We start from the raw sequence: 16,825 nt of genomic DNA, 5'->3' as shown, positions 1-16,825 counted from the left end.
CGGGGAAACACCCTTTGCTTTCCCTGCTGCATCCTCAGCTCTCTCGCTGTGTTTAAAGCAAAGCCGTGTAAAAATACAGGGGAGTAACTGGTGGAACTGCCCCGTTTGGAAAGTGGCTTTTTGCTAGCTGGGGGACTGTTTGTGGTCAGTGTGTTATTTCTAACTAAAATGGCACTTCATAAAAATAACAAATTGTTGGCAACCATTGCTCTTTGAATTCTATTTCTAGTTCTAGTCTCTATTTCTGTTCCTCTCAGCTGCTTTTCTCCTAACAAATCAAACTTCAGGATTGCAGCAGGAAATTTAGATTTAACCTCAAGAGTCAATGTTTTGTCTCATGTCTGCTCTAATGTGATGCAGATGTTGGAACTGCTGTACGTAACTCAAGATTTTATTGAACTAGCGCTCCCTGCCTAATAGGAAACATAGCTAACTGCAGTGCACATTAAACACAGATCACTCTGAAGGCACTAAGCCTGTGAATTCTAGAAATATATTGACAAAATACTTGGGATATTACTTCAATTGAACATCCTTCAGCTGTTTGATAGGGAGTTTCTGCCATGGTAAAGAAGCAGAGCTCTTAATTGTTTTAAGAAGCAAACCCAAAAGGTAAACATTAAAAATAATGCAATACCTGAAATTATTTACAGGTTGGCTTTTTTTTTTTCCAATTCTTTGTTTCCTTCTCTTTAGCAGATAACCAGAAAGACTGGACAGACAGATTACCTATGGCACCTCTTTTTACTTCTTTTTTTTCCCCCAACAATCCTGATCTCCACTTTCATGTTTAGTTTCCTTTTCTTGCGTTGCCACTGTGGCCAGGGCATGCTAAACACTTGGGTATGTCCTTGATGAGGACTGGAGGGTAAACACGGACACTCCTCAAGACACTGCTATGTCACATTAGCCCCAGTGCAAAGTCATCTGAAATCATATCTTTCCTCTATTAATTTTTTACCCCCTTATTGCTAATAATGAGATTAAAGTTTTCTACTTTTCTATACAGGCAGCACAGTGCCTGTACAGAATTCAAGGAGTTATTTTTGGTCAAAACCAGAAAGTTTAATACATCAGAGTGCTTTTCTTGCCCATAATAAAATAGGAATAATGTATTAATTTAGTGCACCACACCCAAGTCTCATCCCCTATAATAAAAAAGCCGTGCAGAAATGTGCTACCCAGAGCAATCTCCAAGCAGCAAATTGACCAGGGAAAAGCCCTCAATACACAGAAAGTGGGGGAAAAAATACAAACCAAAGAGCTCTACAGGGAATTACATCGATTTAAAAAGTCATATGTATTTCCACCTAGCTAGGACTGACTCATATAGTGGGGTTTTTTGTTTAAATCTCAAGCTTCCACTTGTTGCTGAAAGTTTTCTTTGATTCTTGGGTGGACCAGTGCATTTTGGATGGGGGTGTCAGAGGGGATACAGCTGGGTCTTCAGGCAGCTCAGGGACTGCTGGCAGCTGGGTTGATAATACCAGCAGCAGTGCAGGGAGACACAGTGTTAGCAAAGGTGAAACCCTTGTGCTTTGTGGGTTACAGCTGAGCTCCAGAAACACCACAGCTGTGTTAAAATAGAAGTAAAAAACTCTCACTTGTTCAAATGATGGACATGCCATAAAAATTAATTAATTTCAGTTATTGTATTATCAAAACAGATCATTAGTTGACCCTTAATATTTTGAACTATGAACTTATTTCCCCACTAATGTGAACAGCCCAGCTTGAAGTTTATTGTCTTTCTATATTCCACTGGAAGGCTTTTGGTGTTAGACTCAGATTTTTCTAGATAAACAGGATAAACAGGAGCTCATGAAAAATAAGGCTGTTCTGGGTCCAGCAGACAAATCTGTATGAAAAATAATGATCCTATTAGCTATATCAGAATTTTTAAAAAAAAATTCTGGTCTTGTCACTCGTTACACAGGAAATTCAGTATCAGCAACTATTTCCAGCAGCTAGATTTTGGGAAAAAAGAGGACAGTTTTATTATTGTCTAAAGCCCCCAACCTCAGTTCATATCCTGTACTGAGTACAGGAATACCAAATCATTTTTTGAATAGTACACAAGGTCTGTTATCATATGAAAAAACTCTGAGGTCATCAGTGTGGAATTACATATTAATGTTTTTCTCTTCCAGGCTTCAGTTTGTTTCTGTCGTTTCCACAAACACTATACAACATTCACAGGTAAGTTAATTAACATTAAGTAATTCTGTCACCTCCTATTTAATTCTGTATATTTAATGGTTTCCTCATTTACAAATAAATGTAATGCTTGAAGTAGACTAGCTTCTTTCATCCAGATGTTGTCCTTATAATGTAGTAAAAGGTTTTTCTGGTGAGTTTTCAGAATCTTTTAATGTTTACAACTCTCTCCTTTTCCTTTCACTTGCTGTTGTTTAGGCAGTCTCACAGTGGTCCTGCACACTAAACTGGTAAAGGCTCTGTAGTAAAAAACATTGCATTTTATTTGCAATCAAATGTGATTTGTAACTTCTGCCTGTGCTGGGTGGAATTCTGTAGCTGACCATCCTGCACTCTGTGAAGTCCTTAATTGTCTTCCTGGTCCTTCTGTAAAGCTCTCCTCTGTATGAAGTCTGCAGATAATTGCTATCAGATGTAAGCTAGGCAGGTGGCAAACTGTGATTACATCTAAGAACTGGCTTGCTGCACCCAAGAATTTTATACTCAGTTCATATTCCAATGGCCTATTTTTACTAATGCTGCCTGTCTTCCCCTAGTATTTGCTAACTCATTTCACTCATCTGTCACTTCAGGTCTCTCAGGTCCTAAGTGTCCTGGAGGAGGGACTGTCACTGCCTGTCTTCAGGAATTAGTGGAAACTAATATTAGCATTTACATTTTAGAGAGTCTATAAGATAATGTTGCATCTCTCCTACCCAGCCCTTTTTGTGTGGTGGTACTGAGTGCAGTTACCAGAAGCATGCACAGCCCCAGGTTTGGGGCAGGAAGCGTGGAGAGCTGGGAGATGTGGGGCAGGAAAGGCTGAGAACCTGCAGAAAGGCTGGGCTGTGGGGCAGGGGGCTGGGAACCAGCCATGCAAGGAAATCTTGTTTGGGGATGACTGAAAGGAGGAGGGGGAAACACCTTGTGCATGTCAGCCCCTGCCAGTAGCAGCCTTTACCCCAATGAGCATTGAGGGTTTGGTTTCCTTCCTTTCCTATCAGGACTTTTGTTCAGTATTTTTCTTTTTAAGTCATCACTTGACATGGTTCCTCTCAAGCCTCTTGCTGAGCTTATCATTCCTCTGAAGAGAAGAGCACAGCAATTTTAAACTACCAGTCAGGTTTGCTTGAATGATACATGCACAAGCTCTTTGGTGAAGAAGGATTTGAGTTTTCCCAATCATCTCCTCTCTTTCTTCATCCTGATGTCCCTTCTCAGTTGTTATTTTAGGAGTAGGTGATTACTTTTTGGCATGAGAGAGATATTTCTTGGATTTTTGTCTAGCTGTTTCCATAAATACATATGTTCAAAGATTTTAAACAGGACATTTCCCAGTACATTTTAAACACAGAATTGCTTTTCTGAACTGGCTGTATGAAGGAATGGTTTAGTGGGAGTGAACGTACAGTTACCATTTCCCAAGCTGACAGAAAATGCAATAATTTACTACCTTTAAAAACAGCTTAAAATACCCAAGAAAACACAATGTATCATTAATTATCCTGTGCTCTACTTAGCCAAAATGCCTTCCCTTTAGGCAGTATTTGGACTAAAGTACCAAAATCCTAATGTACAGAATCCTCAAGCAGCACGACCTCCAGATCTAAACAAGAGGAATACCTGCCAGCCATGTGCTTCACTCTGCTGCTGCTGAAAACGTGGGGTGTATTGACTGAAACAAGTTTATGTCTCATGTTAAAAGCTTCATCCTCTAAGGCTGTGTATTTTGAATGCACAGCATATCTGCATGCTTGAGAGTACTGCAGCTCACTTTTTTGAGTTTACTGGTCCATTGCCAGACAATGGTGAGCAAGTGAAGCTGATCACAGAATCACAGAATCACAGAATCACAGAATTATGAGGTTGGAAGAGACCTCTAAGATTATTGGGTCCAACCTATGCCCCAACACCTTAACTAGACTATAGCACCAAGTGCCACGTCCAGTCTTTTTTTAAACACATCCAGAGATGGTGATTCTACCACTTCTCTGGGAAGAGCATTCCAGTACTTTATTATTCTTTCAGTGAAATTTTTTTTCCTAATATCCAACTTACACCTTCCCTGATGTAGCTTGAGACTGTGTCCTCTAATCAGGAACTATGTGAATAAATCAGTATAATTTAACCCCAGAAATAAATGTTATTTGGGTATACCTCAATTTCTTGTAAAATATCTGGTATCTAGCACATTTGCACTGGTTGCAAATGAATTCTTGGGCTGAGTTTGGTCTAGAGTTTGAAGTTACTGTGTAGAAATAGAATTGATAAAATTACTTTCTCTACAAAATTACTGTATTTATTTCCAGAGCACATTTAAAGAAAACACTGAAGAATGATTCTCTGTATGAAGGACTGCTACCTCTTGTGTCACCTCTGTTACTGTTCGTTCTTCTTACAGTCTGGGTGGTTTTATCTCCAAGCAACATATTAGCAAAGCAACCCAGACTGTTTTTATGGATGGTTGGGGTTGCTTTCTCAAATGTTATTGTAAGTATATTTGAGGTGGTGGTATTATTTAGAGATAGCTTTCTATTTTTCTGTGAATAAGCAGAAGGGGGCGGAAAATGTAGCTCTTCTACCTCTGTGTTACACTCTGTCTCATACAAATACACCACAGTATGTGTCTGGACTGGGGACGCTTACAGTACTGAAATACCTCCTCTGCCACAGTGGAACACTTTTGTGAGGGTTCTGGTTTGTTTCCCGAGGGTTTATGAAAACCCTAGGGATGACTTACTTCCAGAAATATAACTCCCTAACATAGAGGCAGAAGTGAGGATTTGTCAAAGTAAAAGAGAGGTCAACGCTGGCACAGATTTACTAGCAAGAGTGGGAGGCTTGTAGCTTTCCCTTGCTCTTGTGTCCATTACTGTGGTCCATGCATTCCTGTATCCTGCAGTTCAGCTGATCCTACATTTTCCCTTCACCATTTAGAAAAGGGCTATATTGGTGACAGCATGTTCTAGTGAAAGATGTGAGGAGCTGCAGGGGTCTCGTGATGGCTCTCTGCTCACAGATTAGTTTCTCCTGTACCATGTCATGGTGACTAGTTTGTCCCCTTTCATTCCCAAGGGACAACATCAACCTCTGTGCAGTTCTAGCATGGGCAGCCCGACAGTGGTGCTGAGCCCTGCAGGTAACCCAGGGCTTTCTTCTCTGGGGGAAGCCAGGAGAGCAGCCAAGCAGCAAGGTGTTCTTGCATTTAAGCAAAAATACCCTAGAGGATAGTGGCTAGTGTCATCTTAGGAAAATAGTCTCCAACACCACCTAAAATCTTTCCAATTGAGCAATGCTACAGTCAGTTAAAAAAGTGGAAGGCTAGAAGTGTCTTGTACTATGAGACACATCTTCAAAATCTTTTAAAAGAGAAAGTACAGCCCCTTTAGAAAAATGAATTCAGGAATGGAAAAAAAGTTATAATTGTGATGTTTGTTAGATGTATCCTATAAATGTACATTTCTGAGGGTCACAAATCAAACAGTTCCATCTTAAGGACTTAATCTCACAAAAATGATTTGATTTTCAGATGTGTTTTATTGTATGCATTATTTATTACCTAATCAACCCCTTTTTCTTAAGAGAATAGTGGGGATTCCAAAATGAGAACTACAATTGCTTCATGCCAGTAGGGAAAATGCTTTCAGAGTTTGGCAGATGGCACATTCTGCACATACATCTTAACCAACCAAAAGTGATTGTGGCAGGATGCTTGCAGAAGAAAAAGAGGAAGGCAAACCAGAGGTTTCTTTACAGGCTGCAGTTTATCAGAGACTGAGTGCAATACATATTCTTCAGGCTTTTTTTTTCTTTTCCCAAAACATACACTGCAGTGTTGGAGGCTTGTGCGAATTAAAAATGTATGCATGATAGCTGAAAAGTTTAACATTTTAAAAGCAAGCATTAAAAATGTATGGGTGTTAGCTGGAATTTGTAACATTCTAGAGTTCAAAATCAAGCCTGCTTTTCCTTTCACCTCCTCTGGTTCCTTAGACATGTTTCCTCCAGCATCAGAGGAAGGCTTGTCATGGCAATATTTTTCTTCTCCATGATAGCCTGACACATTGGGTTTCCATTTCCTGTTCTGCAGACCACAAACTGCAGACCATGGCTCTCTACCTGCCATCCCAGTTCCAGTATCTGGAACTTCTCCCACCGTTGACAGTGTATTTGGTCACCCAAATATATAAGTGCAATAATGGTTTAAAACAAAGTGAGATCCAACCTATGGTCAGGTTCAGTTATGTAGGCAGAAAAAATATAGCTTATAGATTGCTTTAGAAATTTATGTTACCCTCTGGAATGACTCCCAAGGGACTCATAAAACCAGTGTTATTAAAAAAATTCACAATCAATACTGAGAATGTAAGTGAAAATATTAACATTAGGTACAAAGGCTTACTTCTTCCACCATTCAAAGTTAATTATTTTTTCATGGTTTATTTTTGCATTCTTCAGCTTCCACAGCATAGGCAGTAAAGCCAGTATTTCTTTCCTATGGTCAGACTCCTACTGCTGCTGTCATAAGATTTCAAGCACTGCACAGGGAATGAGTTTTTCATTCTTCTGCTGTTTTCAGGATACATAAAATCTATTTTAAACCACATTTCAATTTTGAGTGAAACTTAAATCAATAAAATATTTCAGATGTGCCTAAATTCCTTTTCTTTTTCGTAACGAGCATGATATATATGAGACACATTTCTTAAGGAGCCTAAACCAGACAAAACACTTTGGTGTGCTTAATTGCTTTTAAAATACTGAATTTCAAGTGAATTAGTCTCATTATGTTTCCAGAACTCAGTAGAATTAAGCTAATTGTCTGCAGTTAAACCATGCACCATATATTCATTTTTTCCACCATTCTGAGTGGGATCCCTTTCTTTGGGCCTCCAGCTTCATCTCCAGGGAGCTCACTGCCATGACTGAGCCAAGAAATTGGTGTTTTAGTACATAAAGGAGTGCTAGAAAAGAGAAACAGGATGTGAAAATGTCGTATATTGTCTTCCCTCCCTTCTGAACCAGAAGATATTTCTGTCAGGCTGCATGATTAAAATACCAGCACACTCTCCCAGTGATTAATTAGGTAGTAGCACATTTGATTTGGGATCACATAAGTGAAAACATAAGGTGGCAAACAAATTCCCCTTTCGTGAAGATGTTTTTCTGTTTATCAAGTGTATCAAAACACTGTCTCCAGGAAAGGGTGCATTTTAAACTGTAATAATGTCCTCTAGGACCCAGTGAGGCACAAAGGTGTGTGCCTACAGCAGCCTTCTCACCAAAAACCAGCCCCATGCTGAACTGCAGCCTTGTTTCTCCCTCACCCAAAGCAACCCGTGGAGAAAATGGAAATACTTTTCCTTAGACCCTAGGGGCTGGCCCAGCACTTCTCACCTGGCCCCTTTTGCTCCGACAGTGCAAGGTGATCATCTGCCAGATGAGCAGCACGCGGCCGGAGCTGTTCCACTGGTTCCTGTTCCCGCTGGCGCTGGTGGTGTACGCGGCCATCTCGGGGCTGCTGGGCCGCATGGAAGAAGCAGTTCTCGGCGTGTTCACCACCCTGGTCACGGCTGCCCACGTGCACTACGGCGTCTGCGTGGTGAGCAGAGGGGTCTGCAAACAGTTTTTGGTTGGGGTATTGTCTGGGAGTCTGTATGTTTATGTTTGGGGTTTATTTTTTTAGTCCCGTGTGTTGTTTTATTTAGTCTAAAGTTAAAAAAAAGGAAATCAATTTATTGCAGGCGATACCTTTTTGCATGTGCAGCAACTTCAGTGACTCGAATTATTCCAATGTAGCCAACTGGTTTCAGCTTAAAACCCATCAGAATATTTATAAACTGGTTTTACGTAGCAGTCGACCCATGAGGCATGAATGTATACACCTCTCTTTTTTTGCCTTTCTTCTTCCTAAGGTCACTTGACTGAAAAAATACAAAGGTAAAATGCAAAGTGACATAAATAGAAATAATAAAATAAGGTCAACTTTGCTTTGAATCTGCAGGCAAAATAGCTGTCCCACTTTTTTTCTTGGCCCTTTGCTAGCATCTCTCAAGCTGGTGACATGAATAGTTTTCCAGTTCATTCAATCTTACCAGCACATTTTTGTGTCGGCTACATCTCAGGCTTGTCATTGTCATCTGAACTACTGCTTTAATTGAGTTTTACTTTGTTAATACCCACTTTTCTAAATTGTCAAATGATCCTTTAGCAACTGTTTTAAAGGCTTTAGCTTTTAGATAAAACACCTTGCACGGCAACGGTCTCATTTCAGAGGGAGCTGGTCAGCATTCTTTTATTTAAGCCACAGCAATGGGATGTAAGGATTTTTCTTTGAAAGAAGCCTTTTGTCAGCACATTGGTGGCACAGTAGAGTCTACCCAAGCATCAACATGGGCGTGTTGGTGGGGGTCAGAATGGAAATACCTGGTCAAAATTCACAACTGACTGAGGGGCCCAGCTCCATCACAGCTTATGTCACCTGTGAATCTGGTCTGTAGCCTTTTAACTTCTCAGGAGTGTGTTGCAAGAGGAGAGTAAGGAAAACAGCTCTCTTGTTTGAATACTTACAGGTCCCTGTGTACTCAGGGATCCCCAAGTATGTGAGGACTGTGGTTAGGTCCTCCCTCTCTCACTGGGAGAGGAAAGGCAGTGAATTGTGAAGCACATACAAAACAAGTTGCTAATCTCTGTGATTTCTCTTTAGGGTAAGCAGCTGAGCGAGCACTTGAACATTTACATCTTTTCCCTGAAGAAACGTGTCCAAGAGTGAACACCTGCACTATGATCAGACTGTAACACTTGACATGGAGATTTGCAGCTCTTCTGATGTGATAAATAGTTGGAATGAATCTGATTAAAATAACCAAAGAATAGAATAGTACAGATATTTGAACCACTGCAACAATGAGCTATGCAGCCAGATGCCTCATCTCAGAAGAAGATGCCTGTCCAGCAGAGAACTTTTCCAAGTTGTTCTGTTGATATTTATTCTTTTTACCAAGCCATGTTACTCACCTCTCTTTTGTCTTCCTCCTCCTTACCACTGTGTCCAAAGTCCTGGATAAATCCATGCTGGGTTACACAAGATCTTCGGTGGTTTATAACCAGCGCTGGTTTTGCCCAGCCCAGTCACCAGTGGGACCTCAGCAATGCAAACCCTCCCTGTACATCCTTCCCACTCACACATCTGTGCCTGCTTCATTTGCCATATTTATTTTCTCACAACTCATTTCTTCCATACAACCTCCTGAAAGGCTTGTGCACATTTAGTCTTTTCCTCACCTCATTTGAATGTGTGAAGACAAGAGAATGAGTTCAGAAAGCTGTGGGTACAGTAAAGTGTTTTTGAAATGTACAGTTTTTTCCCCATTCTCAGCATTGAGTCTCAGCTGACCTGTCAGAAATGTAGACTTAATACAGCAGCATCTGGCCCTTCTATTTATTTTCTCGGCAGTAACAAGCACATTGTTTATATTTCAGTAGCAACAAACAATATAGCCTACAAAGGTAAATTTGGCCAGCAAACCTTGGAAGATTTGCATACTTCTCTTCAAAACTAGTTTCAGTCCAACATCATCTACCAGTGCAAAATGTTAAACAAGTCATTATTTGCCTGTGTGCTTGAAGCAAATACTTGTGGTTTTAGAAAATGTCATAGGAAAAAGAAACAAGATTTTTTTTTTTAAACATTACATGTATGCATGCAGATGTAAATGGCTCCTTTCATCTATAATACACGTGGGTTTTCTCTGTGCCTTGGAGGAGGGAGTAAGAATTTGAGTTTCATGTCTTTTCATACGCTGCCCTAGCCAAAGGGCTTTTGTGGCCTTGAAGCACTAATTAAACAATCTGTCCACTTCCCCAAGGTAAGCACAGAGGGCTGTGATTGACAGCCTGGCATGTGTATTAATATTTAACCATCTCACTTGCCAGAAGCCAGGTGGAAGTGCAGTTTTTGAGCTGCTGAGTCTGATGTTCATCTTTTTCAGTTCTTAGACCATTTCTAAGAACATTTATCACTAGCCTGATAATTTTTCTCCCCAGTTAACTTACCCTTACATCAGTAGCTCTGTTAATATTTTCAGCTGAGCACTGGCAAATTGTATGAGCAGTTTCAGCTTAAGCTGGTACTGACTGTTACAGCAGTTGCCCTACCACAACACCAGCAGGGCTGATTTCCCCAGGCAGCCCTTGCCACAGGCACCAGGGGACAAGCCTGCACATCAGCTTCCCCTGTTCACAAAGCAGAAATGTTGGAAAGCTCCTTCAGGTTTGAAAGAATCCATGTTCCACGTACCAAACAAGCACATGGAGCGACCCACCCCCCAAACAAACATCAGATGAGTCACAGTTCAAGCAGCTCTAGGTGTGAGTCAGGCAGAGGGGACAGGTCATGCTGTAATGCTGAGTCAGAGGTTTTGCCAAGAGCCAGGCAGGGAAGGGAGGATGTCCTTTGGCACCACTGTGGTCCAGCACAGGAGGCATCTCCCAGGCTTCCTCCCCGCTGGTGTGGCAGCCATGTCCTTACCTTGTGTGATGCCCAGAGAACATGAGGTGTCCACAGAGGTGCTCCCTAACTGCCCAAGGACTCCCCTGGAGTAAGTCTGAAGTCTCATTATTTGATGTCAAAAATGTCATTCCGACTGTTTTTGAAGGGGAGTGATGAGTTTGATGTTGCTGCATGCACCCAGCAGTCTCAACATTTGATGAAGTGAAATGCTACATCCATACCTGATACACTGCCACAAAAGTCTCACCTGCTTTTTAAAGGCAGTTTGTATTTCACCTTTCCATCACAAGCATTGAGGAAACTCTGGTGAGAAAAGAATTGGGATACAATAAACAAAAATAACTGCAAATTGAATGTGGTCATACAGGAGAAACTCTGTGGACAGGCTTCCTTTTTCCGTCTTGCACTTATTTAGGAAACAGCTGGAAATAAAGGTCACAAGCAGTGCAATTTCTTGCACTGGAACGGAATATTTTGAAATATTCATTAAATGAAATTATAAAACTTGAACTACCACAACCTGCCTGCACTTGTACCTTTCTAAAGAGAAATTGAGTATCACTTTTAAAGGACATTAATCTCTGGCCAGTTTTTTCACCTTCTATATGAAAACATGGCAAATAACTTTCTTTTTCCTCTTTAAAGCAATTTGTCACTACAATCTGTATAAAGACAAGTATAAAAAGAGATCATGTATTGCACAGTGTGTATATTGAATTATTAGCTGTTGTAGATGACAACTGGTTCAATGAATAGGAAGAAAAATGCTTTTGTTCATAGGGCCGTACGGTCACAGATTTATTTTGCAAACCAGGTATGTAGATGACCTGACAGTCTAACAATACATTTTTTTGGTCACATTATGGCAGAAAGTTTTCAACTGTCTGAATTGGAAAATATAAATTTTTTTTATGCTTTAGAGCATTTGCACTAACCCAAGGATATGCCTTCCTCCTGGTCTTATGAAAAGCAGCTAAACAAGAGCTGCTCTCCCAGGTTTGAACACCTGGGTTGGAAATGGGCTCCTCTGGTCCCTGCTTCATCCTCCCCTCCTTTGTCAGAGGCCCACGGACACCTGCAGCAGGGGGGTGCAGCTGATGGCTCACAAAAGGGTCACTTCAACACAGAGGAAAAGAGTCCTAATCCAGAACTCCTGTGACTGAGCAGCAGCTACTGCAGCTACAAAAGACCAGAGCTGCGAGAACTACAATACATTTTCCCCCTTCTCTCCCAACAAAACCTCATCCTTTAATCTCTAGGTAAATTTTAAGTATTGCATTGAAGATTTTTCCCTGAATACCTGGCCACTGCGAGGAAGCCCACTGGGAGATTTGGTACCTTTCTGTAGTGCTCTCTTTGCCTCCTGGCTGCTGCCACTTTTGCTTCAGACTGATACCCAAGGGAGTTAGAACTCCAAAATCTGAAAGCATTTACCATAAAGAAAAATGTGCTGTTTACATGCACATACATACATGCATTTTCTGTTTTTATTTATAAAAGGGAATACGGTTGCTGAGCTCTTGGGGAAACAGATGCTATCCACACACACAGGGTAAGTGAACTTCTGGGTTTTTAAAGCAGCTGTCTTTTTCTTCCTGCTCCCATATGCAGCCCCTGATGAATCAAAAATATGTATTTAATCCAGAGAATTATTATTTTAGAATGTTCCAAATAGTCTCTAGAGCTAGACAGATTTTAACATATATTTTTTTATTAAATATGTAAAAAGATAAACGCAAGTCAAGTTATTCACATATTCAGACAAAAATCTACTCTATCATGCGACAGTTTGTGGATAATGTAAAATGACTGATACATCTGAATAAGACTTTTTTTGTATCTATTATGCCATTACTTATCTATTTATAATTAACAATACATATGTTTACATTCCTTTCAGTTTACATTTAATATATAACCAAAGCTTTATGGTGTGCTATTTAGTAAAGGTAATTACAAATGCATATTAAAACCATAACAGAAGAATGGGTTACTCACAGGGGGTGGAGGGGGAAGGACAACTCTTTCCCCTTTCAGAACACTGCTCTCCCCTCAGCACAGCCACATTTCTGGTGCCCCCAAAGAATTTCACTGCCCTGGCTCCCTGCATCAGTCACTCCCCCCTTGATACAGGGGCTATGTATCCTCAGATCAGAAACAGGATGCAAGGAATTTTCAGGAAATGAAGTTTAGCTTTTTGAATTTTTTTCATATGTTTTTCAAAAGAGAGAAAAGAAGAGAGGCACAACAGCCTGGCTATGAACTGTCTGGGGAGCTCAGCAACCCCAACCATTTGCACCTTCAGAAAAATCTTCTCCCTTGAAGTGCTCTCCATGCACCTGCTCAAGTATTGGCAGAAGGATGAACTCCAGTAAGCAGAGACATGCTGATGAAATTAAGTTTATAGCCTGATCCCAAACTCCTTGCCCCATTCAGAGATCCCATAAAGGTTAAAGGACATTCTGGAGTCTGGAAAAAAATTAGTAACTGCTCTTCAACAGTATTATGAAGAACTACTGTTTATTACAATGACAATTGTAATAAGTACATATGTTCTAATAAACACAAATACAACAAAAATGACAATTCCCCCATTTGTGGTGATTATTGGAAATAATTATTTTGGAAAAAACACGATTTTATAAACCAGACCTTATTTGTAACCAATTGAGAAGGGAGAGGAAAGCGCTGGCCTGCAGGTTGCAGTACTTTGATTTCATCACTGGGTAGGATGTGAGGTCAATACTGGGTGCAGGGCTGGGAAAACTTCAGCCTGCAGGGTCCAGAAACTCTTCTGCTGTGCAGAGGGAGGATCAAGGAACTGGAAATACCTGTTCTCATGCTCAACAGCATTTTATATATTGTTGGTGGTGCAACACAACAGCAGGGTTCTCACGTTTAACTAAGAGCCACTTAGCTGCAGAAGATTGATTAGGAATGGAAAACTGCACGTGCATGTGTGTGTGCCTGGGGAAATATATTGGAAACCTTTCTATGGAAGCATAAGCTGGGGACCTAACACTTTAGAAGCCTATGAACACCTGAAATAACTTAGCTGTCCAATAGGCTGTGGAGTTTTTCAGTGAATGCCAATTGGGATGGGGCTTCCACATACTGGCTAAATTAGCACAACAAACCAGAACTCAGAAAATGAAGTGAGATACCAAGAATACCAGGCATTAAATAACCAGAGGGACTACAATGCACAGTGGTAGAAGAACAACAAGGAATGCTTTTTATACTTCAAGATACCTCTCCTTATAAAATACCATCATTTAGAACAGGGCCATGGGACCACACTGGAAGGGAACACTCCCACTGCAGACATCTCCAGTGCACACATGGTTCTGCACCACAGTGGCCTTGAAGGAGGAAGGTCAGCCAAGAGCAGAACCAGCTCTGTGCCCTCAGTCAGATGGTCTCCCTCTAATGTGTGCCCTGTCTCCAGGAGACTCCTCACTGCTTCTCCATGCTTTAGAAGCAGCCTGAAACTTGTGAAGTGTCCACCATCCACTTACAGGGGAGTTTGGGGTACAGTTTGGGGCCAGTGCTGTTGATGTTTTTCCCCATACTTTGCACTAGTGACAAAATTTCTGTCTTCTAGACTTGTATGGCTGGGGCAGTGGAAGGGGCAAGGAAAGTGGAAAGAAATGGCTGGCCTACTTTCTCCTTTTCTGAGAAGCAGGAAGCCAAGGAGGATGGTACAGACTGTGTCCTGCAGCCACACTTGTGTCAAGGAGATTTCTCTCCTCCCTCAGCACTGAGGTCTGCGGATGCAGAGCTGTGGCTGGAGGCTGGGACTGGATTCCTCAGAAAGGAAAAAAAGCTGGGAAATGTCTATTGACTAGTTAGGAAACGGGGAGGGTTTTCAAAAAGCTTAAGTGGATGTCTGTTCCTCCAGAAATCAGCCAAAAAATATACCATGCAGCTTTCTAACAGGATTCCTAACACAGGGGTTTAAATTTCTCAGTGAAACAGATGCTCTGCCTTCCATTTGTGAAGGCAGGAAAAGAATAAATGTGAGCAACACAAGCGTTTTCCTCCACAACACAATCTCATCGTTATGGCTTGAGTATGACATCCACTGGATCCCTTTATTTCAACTGCTTGGCCAAATTGGTGCCCCAAGGCAGATGTACTAGAAAACGCAAAAGCACCACAAAGTGAGAGACACAGCTAGTGGTACAGAACTCCTTGCCACACAAAATGCCAATATAAATATGTTAGAACAAGTTACAAGTGTATCATACTTAAGACGAAAAAGAAATAAAAATAAATATATATATTTTTAAAGAGCAGAACAAATCTCAAGCAGCCAAGTGGTGACGTTGCAGTGATGTACAGTAGGTGATGTAGCCCTACAACCTCTTGGGAAGATACACTGAAAGAAGACGCCTGCAAATGCATCTTGGCAAAGTATTGGTACAGAATGCAGTGGTTGGCTGGCACTCACTATGGTACATAAATGTTAATGGCAGACTGGGAGTGAACTGATTTCAAGTTTGAGGCCGCACATGTTCCATTCTCCAGAAGAAAGTTCTCACACAAAACGAAAATTGTCAGAGATGCTGCGTGAGTCAGTACTCATCCTGCTGCTGGGGCTGTTCATGGACTTGCTCTTCACCTTCATGCTCATCTGTGTGGCTCTCCTGTAGGGAGAAAAAGATCCCAAAACACTCTTCAGCAGAAAGTATTCCTCAAGTAATCTTGCCCCGTGGTGCTCACTGTAGCATAAAACGTAACAATTTTCATGCAAGGAAGTAAAAAATGAGCTGTTACCTGAGCAAAGCAGCATCTCATAATATTATATTGAAATGTACTTTCTTTACTTCTAATTGAGGCATATGCAGTACTGGTAACTCCCTAGAAAAAAAGTCAGCTTTCAACATTGCTATCTGTTATCTGTTCTGGTGAGTGAACACTGAACAATTAGACAGTGATATGCCAACAGTTAGATGTTGTATCATAGCATCCTGATGTCCTCCCATTTTTAGCTTGTCCAAGGTTTTCTGAACCTATCTGCTGTAGTTTTCACACAATATTCTCTCAAGGTTTAGATCACTAAATGGACAAGACACTTTTACTACCACCTGCTTGAAAAATTCAACACAGCCTCCTTTTTGAGGTCAGGCATATTACTTTCCCAAAATAATACACCCATGCTAACTCCCATAGACTTGAAAACACATTTTCTTGGGGAGGCTGGGGGGAAGAGCACTGTATTCACTGACTTATAGAGCTACTGTAAAAAGCACTAATTACTAAGTAATCACTTCCCATTGTTTTTATGCTCAGTATTAGCCAAAGCTTTCTCTCTGAATATACATTCCCACTGGAAGATGAATCCCTGACATAAGGCTGTATCCCTGCTGCAGGTGACACCAGTTCTGAACAACTTTCAAATTACAGGCAACGGGCCTAGTATCCTGAGTTGACCTCAATGTTATCTGAGCTCAAAAAGTCTGGCTGACTTTTAGAGCATCCCTTCCGGACTGCCATTAAGCACAGCTGCATTTACAGCTTTCCTCTCAAGTGCTTTCCATCTTTCCACAGCATGGTTCACTGAAGAGATCCTTCTTGTGTATGCTCTGCCCTGCATTAGTACTGCTCTGCCGTAGGCAGCTCCAAAGGAAAACACTTTTCCAGGGCACTGAGCTGCCATTCAAAATCCAGCATCCCCAGTGGGCTACCTCTGCAGAACTCGCCTGGCTCCCTAACTTTTGTTAGAAGCAAGCAGCTTGAAAAACAAACTTTAACAAATTGCTACTGCTCAGTTTTCAAATTTGAGGCAAAAATCAAAAGAAAGGGAAGGCCATCATTTTAGTTTCCCCACAATAGTCCAGAGCAGCTTATGAAACAAACTAATTCCCTATTGGCAATAAAATACTTATCTAAAGGGCAAAAGCAGAATAAGGTTCCTAACATTTGCTACAGCCCAATTTCAATTGAAAACAAGCTTTCTATCACTCAGGTGCCATTTTCAGGTAGAAGTCACACATCAGTCAGGGCAGCTGAAGTTAAGCACATTTTGGCCCCTCAGGGGAAACGATGCCATTATTACATACAGTAGGTACATCATGTCAAAACAGTTTTGTGAGCAGTACCTAAAAACCACAG

At 41.1% G+C, this 16,825-nt stretch overlaps 2 protein-coding genes across 11 annotated transcripts in view; one reads left to right on the top strand and one right to left on the bottom strand.

The window, feature by feature from the left end:
* LOC135278795 (ethanolaminephosphotransferase 1-like) overlaps positions 1–14,514 on the top strand; it is a 58,179-nt gene extending 43,665 nt beyond the window's left edge. For 3 of the 5 annotated variants that reach the window (XM_064385636.1, XM_064385625.1, XM_064385620.1), the window contains exons 7-10: positions 2,151–2,199; positions 4,506–4,686; positions 7,616–7,798; positions 8,903–13,325. In XM_064385636.1, coding sequence (XP_064241706.1) covers positions 2,151–2,199; positions 4,506–4,686; positions 7,616–7,798; positions 8,903–8,968 — 479 coding nt within the window. In that variant the 3' untranslated portion in view covers positions 8,969–13,325. Of the gene's footprint in view, positions 1–2,150; positions 2,200–4,505; positions 4,687–7,615; positions 7,799–8,902 lie in introns of all 5 variants that reach the window. The other 2 variants (XM_064385604.1, XM_064385613.1) reach the window with 1 other exon arrangement.
* Positions 13,212–16,825, bottom strand: part of MAPRE2 (microtubule associated protein RP/EB family member 2) — a 98,540-nt gene continuing 94,926 nt past the window's right edge. For 4 of the 6 annotated variants that reach the window (XM_064385668.1, XM_064385673.1, XM_064385681.1 and 1 more), the window contains one exon: positions 13,212–15,357. In XM_064385668.1, the coding sequence (XP_064241738.1) occupies positions 15,286–15,357 (72 nt within the window). In that variant the 3' untranslated portion in view covers positions 13,212–15,285. Of the gene's footprint in view, positions 15,358–15,487; positions 15,572–16,825 lie in introns of all 6 variants that reach the window. The other 2 variants (XM_064385659.1, XM_064385647.1) reach the window with 1 other exon arrangement.

This window comes from Passer domesticus, chromosome 1 (genome assembly GCF_036417665.1).
Source record: "Passer domesticus isolate bPasDom1 chromosome 1, bPasDom1.hap1, whole genome shotgun sequence".
NCBI classification, from domain to species: domain Eukaryota; kingdom Metazoa; phylum Chordata; class Aves; order Passeriformes; family Passeridae; genus Passer; species Passer domesticus.
The sequence above is the reverse complement of the archived record's forward strand: the minus strand, read 5'-3'. Positions and strand labels throughout refer to the sequence as shown.